The sequence below is a fragment of the Nasonia vitripennis genome, chromosome 1, assembly GCF_009193385.2.
Source record: "Nasonia vitripennis strain AsymCx chromosome 1, Nvit_psr_1.1, whole genome shotgun sequence".
Classification (NCBI taxonomy): Eukaryota; Metazoa; Arthropoda; class Insecta; order Hymenoptera; family Pteromalidae; genus Nasonia; species Nasonia vitripennis.
The window spans coordinates 156811-174879 of NC_045757.1; the positions used below are offsets into that span (position 1 = coordinate 156811).

General features: G+C 44.3%; 3 protein-coding genes across 3 annotated transcripts; 2 read left to right on the top strand and 1 right to left on the bottom strand.

Annotated features, from left to right (window-relative positions):
• Nucleotides 1–7: 7 nt before the first annotated feature.
• On the bottom strand, nt 8–4673 carry LOC100118019 (membrane-associated protein Hem). The gene is made up of 3 exons (XM_001602054.6): nt 4281–4673; nt 2736–4177; nt 8–2621 (listed from the first exon to the last, which is right to left on the bottom strand). Exons 2-3 carry the CDS (start codon nt 4005–4007, stop codon nt 522–524), a joined length of 3372 nt encoding a protein of 1123 aa, XP_001602104.1. The 5' UTR covers nt 4008–4177; nt 4281–4673; the 3' UTR covers nt 8–521.
• Nucleotides 4674–4791: 118 nt separating this feature from the next.
• On the top strand, nt 4792–7660 carry LOC100118052 (RING finger protein 11). Its single transcript, XM_001599903.6, has 2 exons — nt 4792–5537; nt 5782–7660. The coding sequence occupies exons 1-2, from the start codon at nt 5403–5405 to the stop codon at nt 6175–6177; spliced, it is 531 nt and encodes a 176-aa protein (XP_001599953.1). The 5' UTR covers nt 4792–5402; the 3' UTR covers nt 6178–7660.
• Nucleotides 7661–8553: 893 nt separating this feature from the next.
• Nucleotides 8554–17978, top strand: LOC100118095 (leucine-rich repeats and immunoglobulin-like domains protein 3). The gene is made up of 14 exons (XM_001602105.6): nt 8554–9692; nt 11916–11987; nt 12074–12214; nt 12290–12424; nt 12505–12645; nt 12720–13001; nt 13098–13241; nt 13343–13584; nt 13672–13818; nt 14037–14354; nt 14432–14713; nt 14806–15081; nt 15162–15452; nt 15575–17978. The coding sequence occupies exons 1-14, from the start codon at nt 9478–9480 to the stop codon at nt 15760–15762; spliced, it is 2874 nt and encodes a 957-aa protein (XP_001602155.3). The 5' UTR covers nt 8554–9477; the 3' UTR covers nt 15763–17978.
• The last annotated feature ends 91 nt before the right edge of the window (nt 17979–18069 follow it).

An 18069-nucleotide genomic window follows, 5' to 3' on the forward strand; every position in this document is an offset into this window, starting at 1 on the left:
CTATATATCTTGTTGTCATTGTTTATTTCATCATATAATATAATTTTCAAGAAGTCAGTCATTTAAGTTTGTATATCAAATACGAACACTTAAATAAAATTATAAAGTTTTATTTCATTTTACTCCGTATGAACTATTTTTTCAAATAGTTGCATTATACATTTACAAAAGTGCAGAATTAAACTGGTAATACAAATACCACAGGATAGAGTGCATTATTCATTTACTAAATAATGAAGATGAGATTAAAGTTGTTGTTCATGAGAAGGATGATGCTAAATACTGAAATGCTTATTACTAATATTTTTTATGTGATATAATATATAACTTATACTTTTCGTTTCATATACATAGGTACTCGTTACTCTCCATAAAATGCATGTGGAATAGTCTTTGCCCAAACGCAGCGTTTGACGTTATCTCAACCATACCACTTGCAACTTTGCAAACACAACAGAGATAAACGCTCGATTTTATTCTGGATTGCGGGAACGCGTTTTGTAGCGATGGATCAAAATTCCTTAAGATTGAGCATGCTCCAGTTTGTACACGTCGTGATAAGCGTTGCGGATGAGGGCATAGGGAAAGCAGCTTTCGAGCAAATCCATGGTGAGGAACGGAGACTCCTGGACGATCTGATCGAGCAGCAAGTAAACCGACTCTCGATTCCGAGTAGCCTCCTTGTCAGCCTCTTGGCCAAGTCTGAGCAAGCTCGACGAGGCCAGCGCCAAGAATTCCTTCATCCTGTCCTCGATGTCGTTCTGGCCGCAGCTGGTGAAGAGTGCGCCAAAGACATTGTTGATGGCGGTGGCCATGCAGTGAATGTTGTTGGAGTGGCCCTCGAGCGAGGCCCTGTAGAAGGAGTTCTCGTTGCGGGCGAGCTTGGGAATGGAGACGGCGACGAAGACCATGAGGAGGCAGACGAGAATGTGCTCGTCCTCGTCGACAAGCTCGGCCTTCTGGCTCTTGAGAGCGGTGGTGAGGGTTGGATCGACTTTGCAGCTGAGGCCCGCGGCGGACGTCATTTCCGAGACGACGCGCATGGGATCTCCGGCCGGCAGATGGTGCCTGAAGTCCAGGATCGAGCTCAGCAGGAAGGGTATCCTCTCCTCGAGCACGTCGACGAGGGCGTTCTGCGCGAGCTGCCGGAAGCTCAGTATAACGCCGATTATGGTGACCCGCTGGAGCACGTTGTCGACGTGCTGCAGCTTCTTGAACTGCTCCTTCATCACCTCGGGCTTGTCAAAGTTTGTCCTCAGCGAGATGAGGACGTCCTTGTTACTGGCCACGAGTTTCTTCAGCTCCTGCACCTGGCTGGAGATGTGCCACATGAGCGTCTCGTTGAGCATCTTCATGCCGTAGGGGCCGATCAGCTCGGCCAGAGCTCGCAGCTCGTTTATGTCGGAAAACTCCTCGGCGTTGAAGGGAATCGAGCCCTCGACCGAGAGGCTGACGAACGAGCGCTGGTTCGGCGAGTAGCAGATGTTGCCGGCGCTGACCCGTCGCAGCAGGACTTCCGAGTACCACTGGGTGTAGAGCGCGGCTATCGTCTTCTCTCCGTGGCTATCAAGTGCCTGAGTTTGCTGGAGAAGCGCGTTGTTGAAGACGCGGGTGATGTCGATGTGCACGTAGTTCTCGACCGTCTGCAGCACGTTCATGTAGGCCCTCACGCTGACGAAAAGCTCGGACGGCTTGGCGATGACGTTCGTGTCGGCGTCGAACATTACCATGCCGACGAGAGCTCTGGCGAATCTGGTCTCGAGGTGCTGATGCAGGTACTCTCTCGGGGCGAACGTGTACTCCCAGACGTTGATGGTCGGGCAGTAGTTTATCGCGTAACACAATTCCGTGAGCGCCATGTGCAGCTTGTCCATCGTCGTGAGCTCCTCCCTGGTCTTGCGGTAGCTCTCGACACCGGGCTTGCGAATTTCCATCAGGTTCTTCTTGTTCTTGTCCTTCTTCTTGCGGTTCACAACCTGCGAGATCAGTGCGGCACAGTGCTTCGGCAGTAGCTTGTCGCTCATGCTGCACTGCTTGTCGCAGATTGTCGTGATGATGTTCTTCGCCTCCTTGGCCATCTCGTCCAGAAACATGTTCACCACGGACAGGCTTCGTTCTCGTATGTGGTGACGCTCTTCCGGGCACAGCTCGTGCGCACAGCTTTGAAAGTGACTACAGATCAGCGGGAAAGCCACTATGTAGCGATTCTGGGCTGGGAATTCCAGGCACATGTGAAATTGGTCTTCAAAAATTTTACTATAAAAGCAGAAAATTGACAGATCGGACGTTTCCACGAGAACGTCGTCTAGGCTGTCCACCATTTTTGTGTGGAAGACGGTTGTGTCCATAAACGATGCGAGCTCTCTATTGTCTGCCAATTTCATGCTACTTTTGGCAATGGATAGGTAAGCCTGAAGCCGGAACCAATCGAGTCGGAATGGCCGAAAATCAAAAAGCTCATTGTCCTCTACTTGCTTCACCGTCAGACTTGCGATGGTCGAGCACATGTCGCTCAATATTGCACCTTCTTCTTCCGGACAAATGGGCAGGTTCTGTATTATTTGATGCATTGCCGGTGCGTCGAATCCCGACAAAAACTGCACGTAATAGCGTTGCAGAACCTGAAAATTCAGAATTTATTTATTTATTTATTTATTTATTACTCGATTATTTTTCTCAATGTGCGATTGCAAAAATTTGCTTGTTGCTTTGGCAAATAATTTAACAAAACAAACCTGCGAATACTTTCTCACTAGAGCTCTCAGTTCCTCGCAGTGAAACAGCAGTTCGGGCAGCTGTCGGTCCACCAGATCTTCGCCACCTCTTCCTTTAGCCTTTCCCTGATTCGGAGGATTATCACCATGTCTGAGAAGCCACAATACCTCATCCCTGGCATGAGCTAAGCCCATGAGTACTAAAAGTACTTTGGGACCAAGAAGTCCAGGTTGATCAGTTAAAATTAAGCCCAACTCCTTCAGTGCAGTCCTCAAGAATTTCCTTCTTTCCCTGTGCTTATAGCCAGCTTTTTGTACTGCTTGATTGTAACATTCCTTAACTTCGGATACTCGCTTACCATAGCCCTTAATACTTTCGAAAAACGACTGCACATACTGGTGAATATAAATGACTTCATCTCTAAAAAGTGCCAACACCCAGCCAGATTCCAATGCAGTGGTCCAGAGTTTACTCGGTTGCTCCTGATTGAGCACATTGTGGCAGAGGGTGAATCCCAGAATGATCCATCTCTCGATTCTATCCAAGCTGAGTGTTTCGCAGGACATTGTATCAGTGGCGGCGGGCTTTAATATCTGACCTGGACTGCCAACCAAGCTGAGCTTCTGATCTGTCCTCCAGGTGTCAGCGGAGGAATTCCTCCCTGGGTAAATCGGCCACAAAGAGATGAGAGCAGTTTTAAGGAGTTTTGCATGGGGTACAAACTCTTCAGAGAGTTTCTTCAGCGGCACATCGTAATCCATAATCATCTGACCAAGACGGGGAAAACTGGGATCCGACTGGCTGTGCACCATTTCATGAGCAGCATTGAAGAGCCCCAGTACAGCTTTGCGATCCTCGACTCGAGACAGCAGAATCATGAGACTGACGTAGATGACAACAAGGTCCAGATAGTTCTTGGTGAGGTCAAAGTTGACGGTGATGTCCATGTGCACAGCACAGGCATCCATAGTGGTGAGCAGCTCGCAAACATTATCTTTAAAATCCAGCAGGTCGACAAAGGTGTAGTAGTAGAGAGAAAGAGACTTGATGATTTCGTTGCGCAGATTCGTAATGGTCTGCAGGCCTTTGACATCGACGTTCGGAAACTTCCTGACGATGGTCTTGATGGAGGACTCGAGAGTCTTGTCAGAGAGGAAGCCGGGCTTGGACTTGGCGTCGCCGCAAGCCTTTTTGATGTTGTAGATACGCGTGAGCATGCCGATGCCTCTGTCATTGAGGATCGTTAGCTTCTCGGCCAGCTTCTGCTGACTCGGATTCATGGGACGCGCCATACTGAGAGGCGAGATCGTCAAAGCAGAGCTTCTTGCGCGGGCTTGGCTGCAGGATCAGGAATCAGGATGGTTCTAGGGCTTCTGTCCGCTGCTGGCCCCTGATGACATCCGAGCTACAGCGAGACGGGAGACCCCACCCTCACTCGCTCGCTCGCTTGCTCGTCCTTTTCCTGAAACGGATACGATGAGTAAACGGTTGATTCTCACTCTCTATCGCAGATAAGCCTGCATGGGCAAGGCGTAAGCCGCCTGCCGAAGTCTCGTCGCACTTACCTTTTTCCCTCTTATTTGCACGCGAAATCTCACATCTCCACGAGCACTCGGCAAACTAACAGTACCTGTGCCATACGAGACTCGCGCATCAGCGCGAACAACGCAAACACCTACGGTCCACGACTCACGACCCACGACTAGCTACGTCCGATCAGATCAGACTATCAGAGTATCGGACACGACGGCCCGCACCAGGCCACCACCCGCGCACAGTCTGAAGCTGCCCTGGCTGCTCACTGCTCACTTCAAGTTCCAGAAAACGCGGTAAATTTCGACTATGACGTATGCCTTATACAGTACCTATACTCAACAGCCAATTAATATTTTCTACTATGGATAAATTCGCAATTGGCAAATGCTGACCGATGTTATAAGCATGAGGCTGTAAGTTAGCGGCGAGACGCGGGCAGCCTTTTAATTTCGTTTGCTGCTGGCGCCTTGTGCTATATCTATATATACAATATAATATCCCCGCGCGAGAGTCGAATCGAGTCGCGCGACGAGCTCTTTGTGTTTGCGTCGAGAGCAACCGTGCACAGCAAGACCATCGGGAGCGCACGGGACGGCTGTCGAGCGGGGCGGGGGCAAGGGGGTCGATTATAACAGACGGGCGGGGAGAGCGAGGGGGGGGGCAGAGCTACGCAGAGCTACGCAGAGCAGATATAGAGATAGTCGCAGCGTCGCAGGCCGCAGCAGCAGCTCAGCTGTCTGTGTGTTTGTATGTACATACATCGTAGTAGCACGCATAGGAAATGTCCAGTGGTCATGGCAGGCTGTCAGATGCGAGGATTGTGAGGTGAGGCGCGCAGGAGATGTCCTGGCCATAACAATAATAGTACGCAGCAGCTCGAGACGGCACGATTACGGCTGCTGAAGCTCGCAGGCTTGGACGACGGGATCAGCGTTCGCAGACGGACCGACGAGCCAAACAAAGAGCCATTCGATTTTTCCTCATCCACTAGCTGGCTCCGGGCTAGGCGCAGGTACACGTACTCCGAGTCAGCTGATGACATGATAATCGCTGGATGAGTCTTACCATCGCCGTCGCCGCAACCGCGTATCGCATCAGGGGAAAGTCAAAGTCATCCACATCGAAAGTCAGCCAGCACAACAGCGGCGGCCATGGGCAACTGCCTGAATTGCGTCGGAGCCGGACAGCAGGACAACGCGAACCTCCTGAGCAACGGCTCCGACTCCGCTCTCGGCATCGGAGCCTCTCACGACACTCTCACCAGCAGGCCTTCTCTGCCTTACAATGTATTGCAATATCTTTCAGCTTACCTCACGCCTTACCGCACTCGATCTCATCGTACTCACTTCTCTCTCTCTCTCTCTCTCCTCTCTCTCTCCCTCAATTCTTCTTGTTAAACACTTCTCTCTAATCTAAGCGATAACAGCTTCTTCTAATCCACGGAAAATTACTTTTCACCACACCTCGCGCTCCTTGATAAGGCATTTCTGTCCGTTTCTTTGGAGAACACTCATTGCTTTTCATTTGTAGGAAATGGCAGGCAATTATTACCCACCAGCCCCCATGAGAGAGCGGCACCTACAATCCACAGAAATGGGCATTAGTCGAGGCATTGGAATCGGAGTCGGCCTGGGTGGAACTGGTGGTGGACCAATTATCAACGAAGAAGAACAGCAGGTCAGGATGGCCAAACGTATCGGACTGATTCAGCACTTGCCCACCAGAAAATTTGATGGTGCTAAGAAAGGCGAGTGCGTCATTTGCATGATGGAGCTGGTGACTGGTGAAGAAGTGCGTTATTTACCGTGTATGCACACCTATCATGCTCTATGCATTGATGACTGGTTGTTGCGATCCCTCACTTGCCCTACTTGTATGGAACCGGTGGATGCAGCCCTTATTAATTCTTATCATCCAACCACTTAATATCAAATAGTGTCAGCTGTCCTAATGGAGTAGCTAGTGAATCTTTAAATTAGACTTCACAAATCGTACACCGCTGCTGCAGGTTTTTACTTTGTCTGAAAAACAGTTTACCTACATGGTTAATTACATTATTTTGTTGCCACTGTTGTGTGTAAAATTACACACAACAGTGCAATGGTCATCAAGAGAAGGAGTGTGTAAAAACTACTTGCTTCTTCTTCAAAGTTGATTATTTTACTGATATTAATACTGCTGCTGCCAACAACAAGGAACAATCGATATCATCTTGATAATCACTTTGGAAATAATATTTGATTTTTCAGAAATTATTTTATTTTAAAAATAAAAAGCACAGCATTGGTCAATTTCGATCTTATTCCCTCTTGATGATACCAAGTTTTATAATAAACTGTTGACAACACGATTATTATTTTAAAATCGAAATAAGTTAGACCCTAACAAAATAATCAAGCCCTGCACAAAACAGAAAAATACAAAAACTTGCAATAAACGTTTGAATCGTATCTGGAAAACACAAGTTAAAAGATATAACGAATTACGAGTTAGAAGAGGCTTTTTAAAAACTTTTTTTGCAATGAAATGTTTGCCAGAACGAGATGAAATTATGATTGTAAAACGTAAAACGCATATTTACTCGCATTATTTACCTTTTGTAAATGATACGTGTAAGCATATTAACTACTCTGCAGTACAACAGTGTTGCATGTACTTCCAAAATCAGCCGCAACAACATGATTGGTAAAGTGCTATTTGTCAATTTTCATTTCATTAGTTGGAGATTAGTGGGTGAAAAATTTGAGCTTAATGAAGTATCTTAATACTTGTTGCAAACATTTGGTTAATCAAATTTATCTGATTCTGATTTAAATATACAGAAGTTGTACTTTTGATTGATGAAAGTCGGTTAGAGGTTTCTCATGTACAAGCCAAAATGTTATTTAGAAAAAAAAAATAATAAAAACGAAACTAACATGTATAATATAAAAAAATAAACTTACTTAGAACATACATAACTGAAGGAGATGTGTGGGTACGATCTAAGTCTAAGTAATACATAGTCGAATGCGAACAATTATTTTGAATGCATATATAGCAAAGCTTTATAAAGCTATGAGAAGTAAAAACATAGGTATTTGGATGCAGAAATTCTCATCAGTCTGTATGTGACATTGAATGTTGCAATGTGATCACAATTATTTCAGTGAAAATTTTGCACAGAATTATAAATATTATACATACAAATATATAAGAGTTTAATATTTTGCAATGGCTTGATTTCCATGTAATAAACATACACACAGTATATACATAAGCGCGTGTATGTGTATATAAAAGACAAGTATGAATACTACGTTTTCTTTTTAAATATATATTGGGAAGAATGGAGCTGTGACATAGTGATTTATTGACGAAACATATATAAATACACAGTTAGTGATTAATAAAATTGTATTTAGTAACACGCTGCGTTGTTCTTAATGAACTGGTTTTTTTCCATACCTTGGAAACCAACGCAATTTGAGTTATAAAGCTTGTAGACGAACGATTGATTCGTCACCAAGTATTAAGTCGTATTTTATAAGAAAAATATGTAATCTATACAGAAAAATTAGAGAAATTTCAATTTGTTGTGTATTATCAAAATTGTTTTGCAAATACAGTCCAAGAATTCTAAAAGCATTGTAATTCTTAAAGTGCTTATTACATTGTTTGGAATTTTTACAGAAAGTTTTCAAAATCAAAGACTCTTTAATAAAAGCAGAACCTCGGCTCGTTACTTACTGCAAGTTGAGCAGAAAATTGTTTGACAACTAATTCGTGAAATGATGCACCCATTTAAAGTGATGAACATTACCTGATCAGTGTTAAACAAGTTTCAATTTTTAGACAATGTGCAATAAAGTATTTTATACAAATGAACCCCTTTATTTTTTTTATGTGAATCATCTAATGGCGCCGCTGATGAGAAGTTCGAGGGGCTCGTTTTGTCGTGACGCTCTTCCCTTTCTTTGGGGATTGCAATCCTGCAAAGATATGCAATACGTACCGCGAAGACTCGTGTTTTTTTTACAATCTGCGTGATACAAGGAATTTAAAATGGGGTAAGTGTGGAGCGATTATGAAATTCAGTGAATCGATTTAAATATCGCGCGTCTAAGAGGAGTGCTTTTAGAGAGTATAGCCATCTATGCGCATGCATATATATATATATAAGTAACCACGAGTGGAACAGAACCAGCGCAACAACAGAAAGTTTGTGGACTACTTGTATCACAGCTATTATATGTATACATGTAGCTGCGAGAACAAGCTATGCTGGTTCAAGATATTAGAGACCATAGGGGGAGAAGGAGTTGCAAGTGCTTTCGGAGTCTGCGCGCCGGGATCTCTATATATTCTCTCTTCGTTCCGCAGCAGCCGTTCGTAGAGACGGTGGAACAGCGGGACGCGACGAGAGGGAGGGGAGAAAAGAGAAAAACAGAGGGCCGAGAGCGAGAACCGAGAAGTAGTCGGCTCACATCTCAGTTTCGAGTCTCGCTAGTGAACCGATCGGATCTTCGCGACTCTTGAGCGAGGCTATATATGTGTGTGTGTGTGTGTGTGTATATATACATACACACGTACACGGATTACATACATATATAGACGAGCGCGCGCGCGCGCGCAGTACAGCACGACAGCTACATTTTTTTCGTGTCACATATATACACGTAACGCATTCGCTGCCCTGTACTCTGTAGTAGAGCCAGAGTGAGAGTACAGAGAACGTACCACGGCACCGACGTGTCTTGGGCTTGGGCCGTAGCCCGTGGACCTAACCTGCAAACAACGCGCAAAGTGTCGGGTTCTCGTGCAGTGTGGAGTGTGGAGTGTGCATCGGTCCGAGAACCGCGTAGGCGTCGTCATCGTCAACTCGTCATGAGTAGGCTGCTGCCGCTGCTGCGTGGGTCGTCGCCGTAGACCCGCGACGCAACGCAACGCACCGAGCAGAACAGAGCTTTGCGCGATACGCGCACAAACGAGGAAGAGAGAAAGAGAGAGAGAGAGAGAGAGAGAGAGAGAGAGAGAGAGAGAGGGAGCTCACGCGACCCGTCTCGCCTCGGTTCTTCATTGTTGATATGCAGCTCGGAGCCCGCAGCTAGTGTCTTGTGCTTTTTACGACCCTCGCTCGATATGGGGCTGAAGCAGAGGTTGCAGCAGCTCTCGGGAAACAAGTGAATAAGCAGGAGAGACGAGTATAGAGTCGAGAAGCAAGCGAGAGAGATAGAGAGCGAGAAAATGACGAGGAGGCGACGAGGAGGCTGGCGTGCATCGGCGACGCTGCTGCTGCTGCTGCTGCTAGCCGGACTACTGCAGGCGCCGAGCTGCAGCCCGGTCGAAGCTCTGGACAATCAGTGTCCGGTCGAGTGTTCCTGCCTGGGCAACTCCGTCATCTGTAAAGATCTGCAGCTCGTCGGAGCGCCCAACGGCTTGCCCCCGTGGACGGAGAACCTGTAAGTTATCCTCGCTTTGTCAAAGTGTACTGTAATTATTAAGTAAATGGAACTGCGGATGATGAGGTCGCTCGGGCGGGCTGTATAAGTATAGAGTTTCGCGCGCCGACACACGACGGTCGCCGACGAGGACGAGAAAAGGAAACAGAAAAGGCAAAATAAATCCTTCGCACACGCTCGAGGCGAGTATAATCCGATGGCAATGTTGTTGCAGCAGCAGGCGAAGCTCGAAATGAGAGGCGGCTCGTCCGTGTGAAATAATCTTGATGAAAAAAGGGGGAGAGAATCGGAAGGGTATACGCGCCATTTATTACACTATATCAGATCAACGGATGCTGCAGCCCGCGCGGCATAATTTCCTCCTGTTTTTACACGTTCTTTATCTTGTGCTCGTTCCGATTGCCGCGGAAGATCGAGGGACCGGCGGAGGGACTCCCGCAGCTCCTCTTCATTTTCTCTCCGACGTGCCATCGAATCTTTGGGAATTCGTGCAGGGAGAGAAAAGGTGCTTCAATAATAGATGCTCGATTCGTGCCGGTGCGAAATGTTTATTTCTACAGAAGGAATAAAAGGAGGGAGAAGCGAGTGCCGGAGAAAAAGAATCAGTTGTGAATGAGGGTCCGTTGTGAAGGGAGGGCAACCATAGCGAGAGAGCTGCGTCGCACCCGTCGCGGCTGTATAGAAAATAATATAATCCTCTTTCTCTCTCTCTCTTCCCCTCGTTCTCGGTGTCCGCGCGCGCGCGCGCGCGCAGCCTCTCGCTGCACTCATGAATAAAGCCTCTCTTGGCTCGCAGCGGAGCAGGAGAGCCGAGGAGAAGAGAGAAGAAAGACGCGAGAGGATAGGTATGGGAGAGAGGCGAGAAAGATCTCGCGTCGCGTCTCTTGTGCAGCTCTTCTCTCGCTCTCTCCCCCTGCAGCCTCGATGTATAGTCGGGGGCGAGAGAAAAAGGCCGGGCCCGGCTGCGCTGCAGCGATGACTCGCATAATGGGCCCCTCCGCCGCCGATGCACAAAGCCCGAGCGCGAGAATTTATTCTTTTGTCGGTCGGCCGGTCGCGTACTCGTAACGTTACGTAGAGGCCTCGAGACTTTGAAAATTCGATGCAGTCGATGCGATCTGAAATGGCACTCCCGAAATCCCGAGAAATCTCCTGCGTATAATCGACTTTCCGCGCCGGGCTGCTGCACGCATAAGGACACGAGGTGAGATTCCGGTTTGCGAATTTTGGCGCGCGAGCTCGCGCGATCATAATCGGGCTCTCCGCACGGCAGCCGCGTGTGGGAGATTAACGAGCGAACGCGGACTTTTTTGAGAAGCCAGTCCCTCGCGCGCGCGCGCGCTCGCAGGTAGACCGGCATACAGAGTCTAGAGTGTAGAGAGTGCGTCGTTTCTGCGAAGGCGGTTCGCACCTTTCTTCTCTTCTCCTTTTCTTCGCTTTGCTTCCTTCGCACAAGGCCTGCGGCTGCGCGCGCGAAAAAACACTCCGATGCCGCGATGCTGTCACAGTGGATCTCGGACGAGCGGCGTAATCCCCCCGCCTGTCAATTCCTTTCCAGCGGACGCTTCTCGGTATCGCGACCGCATTACCCCCTGCCCACGCTACACCGGTTAAAAATAGACCGATCGCGCTCGATCCAGACCCTTATCTCTTAACAGCGAAGCTGTTAAAACTAGCCTTATCTCTGGCCAGAAAGATAAGCTCGACGTAGCGCGTCATGGGGGACAGCAGCACTCGTGATTCGGCATAATTCATTGCAGGAGGATCCCGAGAGCGCGCACTTGAGCCAGACGCCAGAATTTTTCACACAGATCGTCCGCGACGTCGCCGCAGCTCGCAGACGGAGGCTCTTGTGAATCCCTCTCTCTCTTGCGCGCGCGCGCGCGCGCGACCTTTTCGCTATGGGACTATTATTAGAGCTTAAGCAGACACTCTCCGCTCTTTCCCCCTGCGCTTCTTTTTTCCTCGCCTACTCCGCACAGGCGCTACTCGTTACGCAGCCGCGTCGCGCGATGCTCCTTTGACGAGCGAAAAATATGACGTCACGCGAGAGACCAATCCCTCCGTGCACGCTAAATCCAACAAATCGCTCTGCGCCGAAAAGCACTGGCGCCGCGCAGTGCGCGCTCGTAAGCCTATAGGCGACGCGACGGCTCTCCCCTCCGCTAAATTTCATTCGTCTCCAACGCATCTTATCTAACGCCGCTCGATTCCCTTCCGCAGCATCCTCAAAGGCAACAACTTTGCCAATCTCGAGTTCAACGCGCTGCTCAATCTGCCGAAACTCCAGGAACTGTAAGTACGATGGCGGTCGCACGCCCAGCTCCTTACACACCTATACGTGCAATATTGTCCCGATGCTGATATCCGAATACTTACAGGGACGTCAATTCCAACGTACTGGCCGACAACTTCACGCTGAGCTTATCGCCGGAAACGCAGCTCAAATGGCTCAAAGTCAACAAGAACCGACTGACGCGAATCCCGGAGTTGACTCTTCCCCACCTCACGCACCTATCTCTGTAAGTATCGCGTAGACTATATGGACGCCCGCGATTCAAGCTCTGTACGAAATCTCACCACGGTCTGCCCCTTAGCGCCCACAACATGATCAACGCGATCGGCGGCAGTGCCTTGACGCATTACCCGGAACTCCAGGTCTTGGACCTCAGCGGCAACAAGATCGCGTCGGTCAAGAGCGGCTCGTTCGCGCCGTCCAAGCTCAAAAGTTTGTGAGTACTTGCCTTGCCGAATTCCTTCGTTGCGCCAGCTCCTTCTCGCTAACCTTTCCCTCGCTGTCTTCTCTGCGCAGGATCTTGAACTCCAATCAAATCAGCAGCATCGAAAGCAGCAGCTTCGAAAATTTGACGTCCCTGCAGGAGCTTCGGCTGAACAAAAATCGCCTCAACAGTCTCAAGGACTATCTGAAGAAACTGGACAAGCTGCGGATTCTGTAAGTGTCCTGCGTCCGTTGGGCAATTGAAGCGACCTCTAACCAAACCTAACCAATTTTTTTTCAACGCGCAGGGAAGTCAACCGCAACGAACTTCGTCAAATAGACGCGCTGACCTTCAGGGAGCTCAAGAGCCTGGAAAAGCTGCGCCTCAAAAGAAACAACATCAAGCTGCTCAATGCCGGGGCATTCTTGAGCAATCTCACGGAGCTTCAACTCGATTTCAACGCTATCGAGGTCGTGACCAAGGGGGCCCTTTTCGGACTGAACCGTCTCCAAGTGTTCACACTGTCGCACAATCGGATCAGCACGATTGAATCCGAAGCCTGGGACATGTGCAAAGACATTATCGAATTGTAAGATCGCTATACTATGTCTGCTACACGGCCTCTCGGAGTTGTTGCTTCGTCAGAAGTCACTCTAATAATCTCGCCATGTCTCGCTGATTTCAGGGACTTGTCGCATAATGTGCTCAACCGAATAGAGCGCTCCACCTTCTCGTCTCTGCGAAATCTCAGAAAATTGCAATTGAATTACAACGTTATAACCTACATTTCCGATGGCGCATTCAAAGATCTGTCCGGCTTACAAGTCTTGTAAGTATATATCTTTTCCTTCTATCAGTATCGGCGCAGTGCGTCAAAAATATGCAATCGCGAGGTTGTCTATTTTCTACCTGTAACTCTTACCATTGCAGGGAATTAAATTCCAACAAAATTTCATACATCGTGGAAGATGCGATCGGAACTTTTATCTCCCTAACGCAACTTCAAAAACTGGGAATAGCTCACAATCAGATAAAATCTATTCATAAGAACGCATTCAATGGCCTAACCCAAGTTACGGAGCTAGATTTGACTGGCAACAACGTGACGAGCATTCAAGAAAATGCGTTTTCCCCAATGGCTTCGACTCTTATCACTCTAAAAATGAACACAAGTGGGTTTCTTAGGATCATTCACGTTTTCTCAAAAATATTGTAAACTACAAAGACTAACTCAATACGTTTTATTGTATTTTCTGCAGGTGCATTATTTTGCGACTGTGGATTGCAATGGTTAAGTGTGTGGCTGCGTTCAAAACGGTATAGCGAGACTAGGGTCAAATGTGGTTATCCACATTGGTTACGCGGGAAGCCTCTCACTCAGCTTCATCATGCCAATTTCACTTGCGGTAATTATAAATTATAAATTTTCCTATAAAGAAAAATATATTCTCGATCTAAAACTTATTGCAACAGTTTGTATTACTGTTTTATTTTTTTCTTCTTTAACTTGAAAGGATCGTTTGGATTTTATCTATAAACATAACATTAACAATTACATCATTAAAAAATTTTTTCATTACTGATATCGCGAATCAGATGTAAAACGTGCCATTCTTTTCAATAGATGAATTTCCGAAACCACGTATCGTGGAAGAACCAAAGAGTCAGTTAAGCATCAAGGGCCGCAATGTTACATTGAAATGTCGGGCAACGAGTACTGCAGATGCTCCTCTGATTTTCACGTGGAAACATGACAATCTTGAGCTGCGAGACCGAACACTACAAATGGACAGCGAGCCTGTCTTCTCTGACGGCATAACCTTGGCATCCTCGGTTCTCAATCTTGTTAACGTCACCAATGCTGATGCTGGAAAGTATCAATGTATGGTGTCTAATAACTATGGCACCACTTATTCCGGAAAAGCCAAGATTAGCGTTCAAGGTAAATATCTCGGCTTTTTGTGATTACACAATAGCTGAGAAAATAAATAGCAATTAAAAAATCTATTGTTTATACAGTGTACCCATCGTTCACAAAAAAGCCACATGATATACGAGTAGCAGCGGGTAGTACTGCAAGACTTGAATGCTCAGCAGAAGGTTTGCCCTCACCTCAAATTGCTTGGCAAAAAGACGGCGGAAATGACTTCCCGGCTGCACGTGAGAGACGTATGCATAAAATGCCCACGGACGATGTGCTGTTTATTATTAATGTCAAGACAGCTGATAGTGGCGTCTACTCGTGCACTGCACAGAATCTTGCTGGCATCATTACTGCTAATGCAACTCTCACCATACTTGGTACATCTACTTTTACCTATTTCACGAATGCACAAATAATTGAAACGTATAAGAGATACAATGAATTATTAATTTTGATGGCTTGATTTTAGAAACACCATCATTTGTCAAACCTATGGAAAACAAAGAAGTGATAGCCGGAGGTTCGATAGTAATGGAATGTATGGCCAGCGGCTCACCGCGACCACAGTTATCGTGGCGTAAAAATGGAAGTCCCTTACAAGCCACAGAAAGACACTTTTTCACAGCGGAAAATCAACTGTTGATCATAGTTAATACCGTACCCAGTGATGCTGGTACCTACGAGTGCGAGATGATCAATTCTTTGGGAAATGAAACAGGAGCATCTCTCCTCACCATCAAAGCAGGTGAGAATTTATTTTGAATGTTAAATTTTAATTTGTGTTAAACTATACAGTTTCAATAACCCTGAATTGCGTTTGTTTAGCGCCAACTTCTGTGGTGAATGAAGACGACATGCTGGGCTTGATAATAATTACAGTCGTTTGCTGCGCTGTCGGTACATCCATCGTTTGGGTGGTCATAATTTACCAAACTAGAAGACGTTTGAATGCTGCACAGAATACCAGCAGTAGGCAGTCACTCAAAATAATCGCCAGTGCTTTACCAGAACCGGAAACTCACCTGTATCTGGATACAAGTTCACAGCACAGTAAGGATAGTGGTACCGGCGATAGTACTAACCCTAGCAATGATCAATTGCAATTGTGCTTGCCAGGTAATTAAATACTTACTTTTTTTATCGACAAATCTACAAATTCACAGATACAATATTGATTTTGTAATTTCGCAACGTTTAGCAATGCTAGATAGACTTTATAATCATTTATAACTTTTTAGGTGAAGTAGTTACTTGTGCCGTTAGTAACGATGACGATACAGGCAATGTAGAAGGCGAGGATCCTCTACTACGTTATACGAATCATGAGCGACAACATCGCTTTGATCAGCTGCATCATGATTATAAAGCGATTACGTCGCAGGAACAATCAGAGCCTTTCGACGTCGAGCAACAGGCCAATTGTTAACTTGATTAAAATCAAAGAGTCTAAGCAGTATTCTTATAACGTTCACTAAAGTGCTTTTGGCGTTTGATTTGACAATATGATAAATATGACACCGCCGACATTCTCTGGTCATCAAATCGGTGGAAAAAATTCGGTTGCGTTCTTCGCCGTTATCTGAAAAAGATGTGCCTAACAAGTGTTTCCTTGATTTTCAAGTAAAACGGATACAGTCCACAACTGTATATATACACCATTTGCGTAAAAGAAAATAAGTTTTTTAGAATTTTTAAAAGATAGAAGTTTTAGATAAGTAAAATCAGATAAAAGCCTTATATAACATTTGAGCTTATGACTCAGTCAAAATAATATTATTTCAATTTCAAACCGGTGAAAACTACAATTTGAATTGCAATTCGAAGTTTATATATCTCTTCGCCTTAAGCCCCTTAAACGTACACTTAGGAGTATAGACTGTAAATAGTTGAGATAAGTAATTAACTTGGTGTATTGCCATAGGCTTGATACGTGTTAGTCACGTTAACTCTAATCCAGTGGAATAATTTTGTAGAAATTGCAAATGTCTCCACTGGTGTTACATACATACGCACACTATATATATATATCTACGTTTTGTGATAGATTATTTATTTTAGAACTGTAAATGTCTATATTTGTGACATCAGATATCATTTGTTTTCATGTTAGCATTAAAAAAACAACCAGAGTAAAAGATAGTTTAATCTGGTGAATATACTTTTGATGTAATAGTGTCTATTAGATGCCAACTTTTTAATGATTTCAAAAACGCCATTAATAACCTTTATTTTACAATCTTGATAATTCTGCAGATGTAAATTATAAAAATTTGTTTCTAGTGCGAAAAGCGTGTTTTTTTAGTATTACATAGTAAGTCCGTTTTGTTGATTTATTTAGAATTTTAATTAGTCTTAATCGCGACAGAATCGCTACAATCATTTTAACTATGCGTTTTTATTGTTGATGCTTATAGTTAGTATTACAAGTGTAAAAATACTATTCTATTCAGTTAAACAAAACGATATCCATAAAAATTGGAAATGTTTTTTACGTTAAATTCAGAGTATTAAATTTTAGATAATACTTCAAATTGAAGTATATGTGATAAGATAAAAATGATAGAATTTATATTTGGAAAAGATTTTTGCGATAAATATTGAACCCACGAAAAATATGTACTAATACTATTAAGGATATTAAAAAACAATATTTCAATGCAGAATCTGTAAATTAAAATCCGTCTAATTGCGATTATACGTTCACAAAATTTAGTACGAGTAATAAATATTTTCGTTACTTTTGAAATAGGAAAGTATGATAACTGCAAGCCTATTTTATTAAAATAAATTATTTATATTTATTGATAAAATAGAATTCTAAAAAAAGGACAAGAGTTCGTCCGAAATATAAGTTGTATAAATTAGAAATAAAATTGCAATGTTTAACATAAGCCTTAAGCACTACTCTGCCTTATTATTGAAATGAGAATGAAAGTAAAATGCATTAAGAAACTTGTTTTTAATACGAAATGTTAAAAGTTTCCCATAATTATAAAAACGAGAAGAAATACATTTTATATATAATTTGAGGCTTTTTACAAATATTTTTTAAGCGTTAAACAGGAAACATTTTGTAAAACTTTACAATACGTAAGTGTTAACATAATGCGTATACTAAACAAAAGCTATTCGCGCAAAAACGTGCGGTTTGACAATAAACCTTTGTATATATTGAAAGATCATACTTGTATGCATGTACAACATCCTGCGTGATTGAATTCTTTGAAGAATATCTGTATAAAATGTTTATGTACGAATAAATTTAATAAGTTAACGTGTTAATTAACAAGTACTCAGTATCAAATATGTATTTACGGCTTGTATTATATATCGTAAGTCTTAATTTTAATAAGAGCGTGGATTAAAACGATTGATTATAGGTGTAAAGCGTTGTACGTGTTTCCTTATTTTATGAAGCTGTGAACTTTGTGTCAAACTCACGGTGTTACTTTGAAATACATTGTGAATTTTTAATGTACCTTCGTTGAGTTATTAATTTTTACTCAAATTCTTTGTCCAATAATACAATTAAAATAAAGCTAAATTTGTACTTATTACTGCATCTATTTGATTCAGTATTGTTTGTCTTGATATAATGTATCTTTTATATTATGTACAAATACAAGTAGCTTTGATAAAATACATACATGATTATATGCATAATTTTTGCCTGACTTACCTTTTCTTTCTTACTCTAACGATACATTTATACTCTTTCAAATAAGCTAATTTT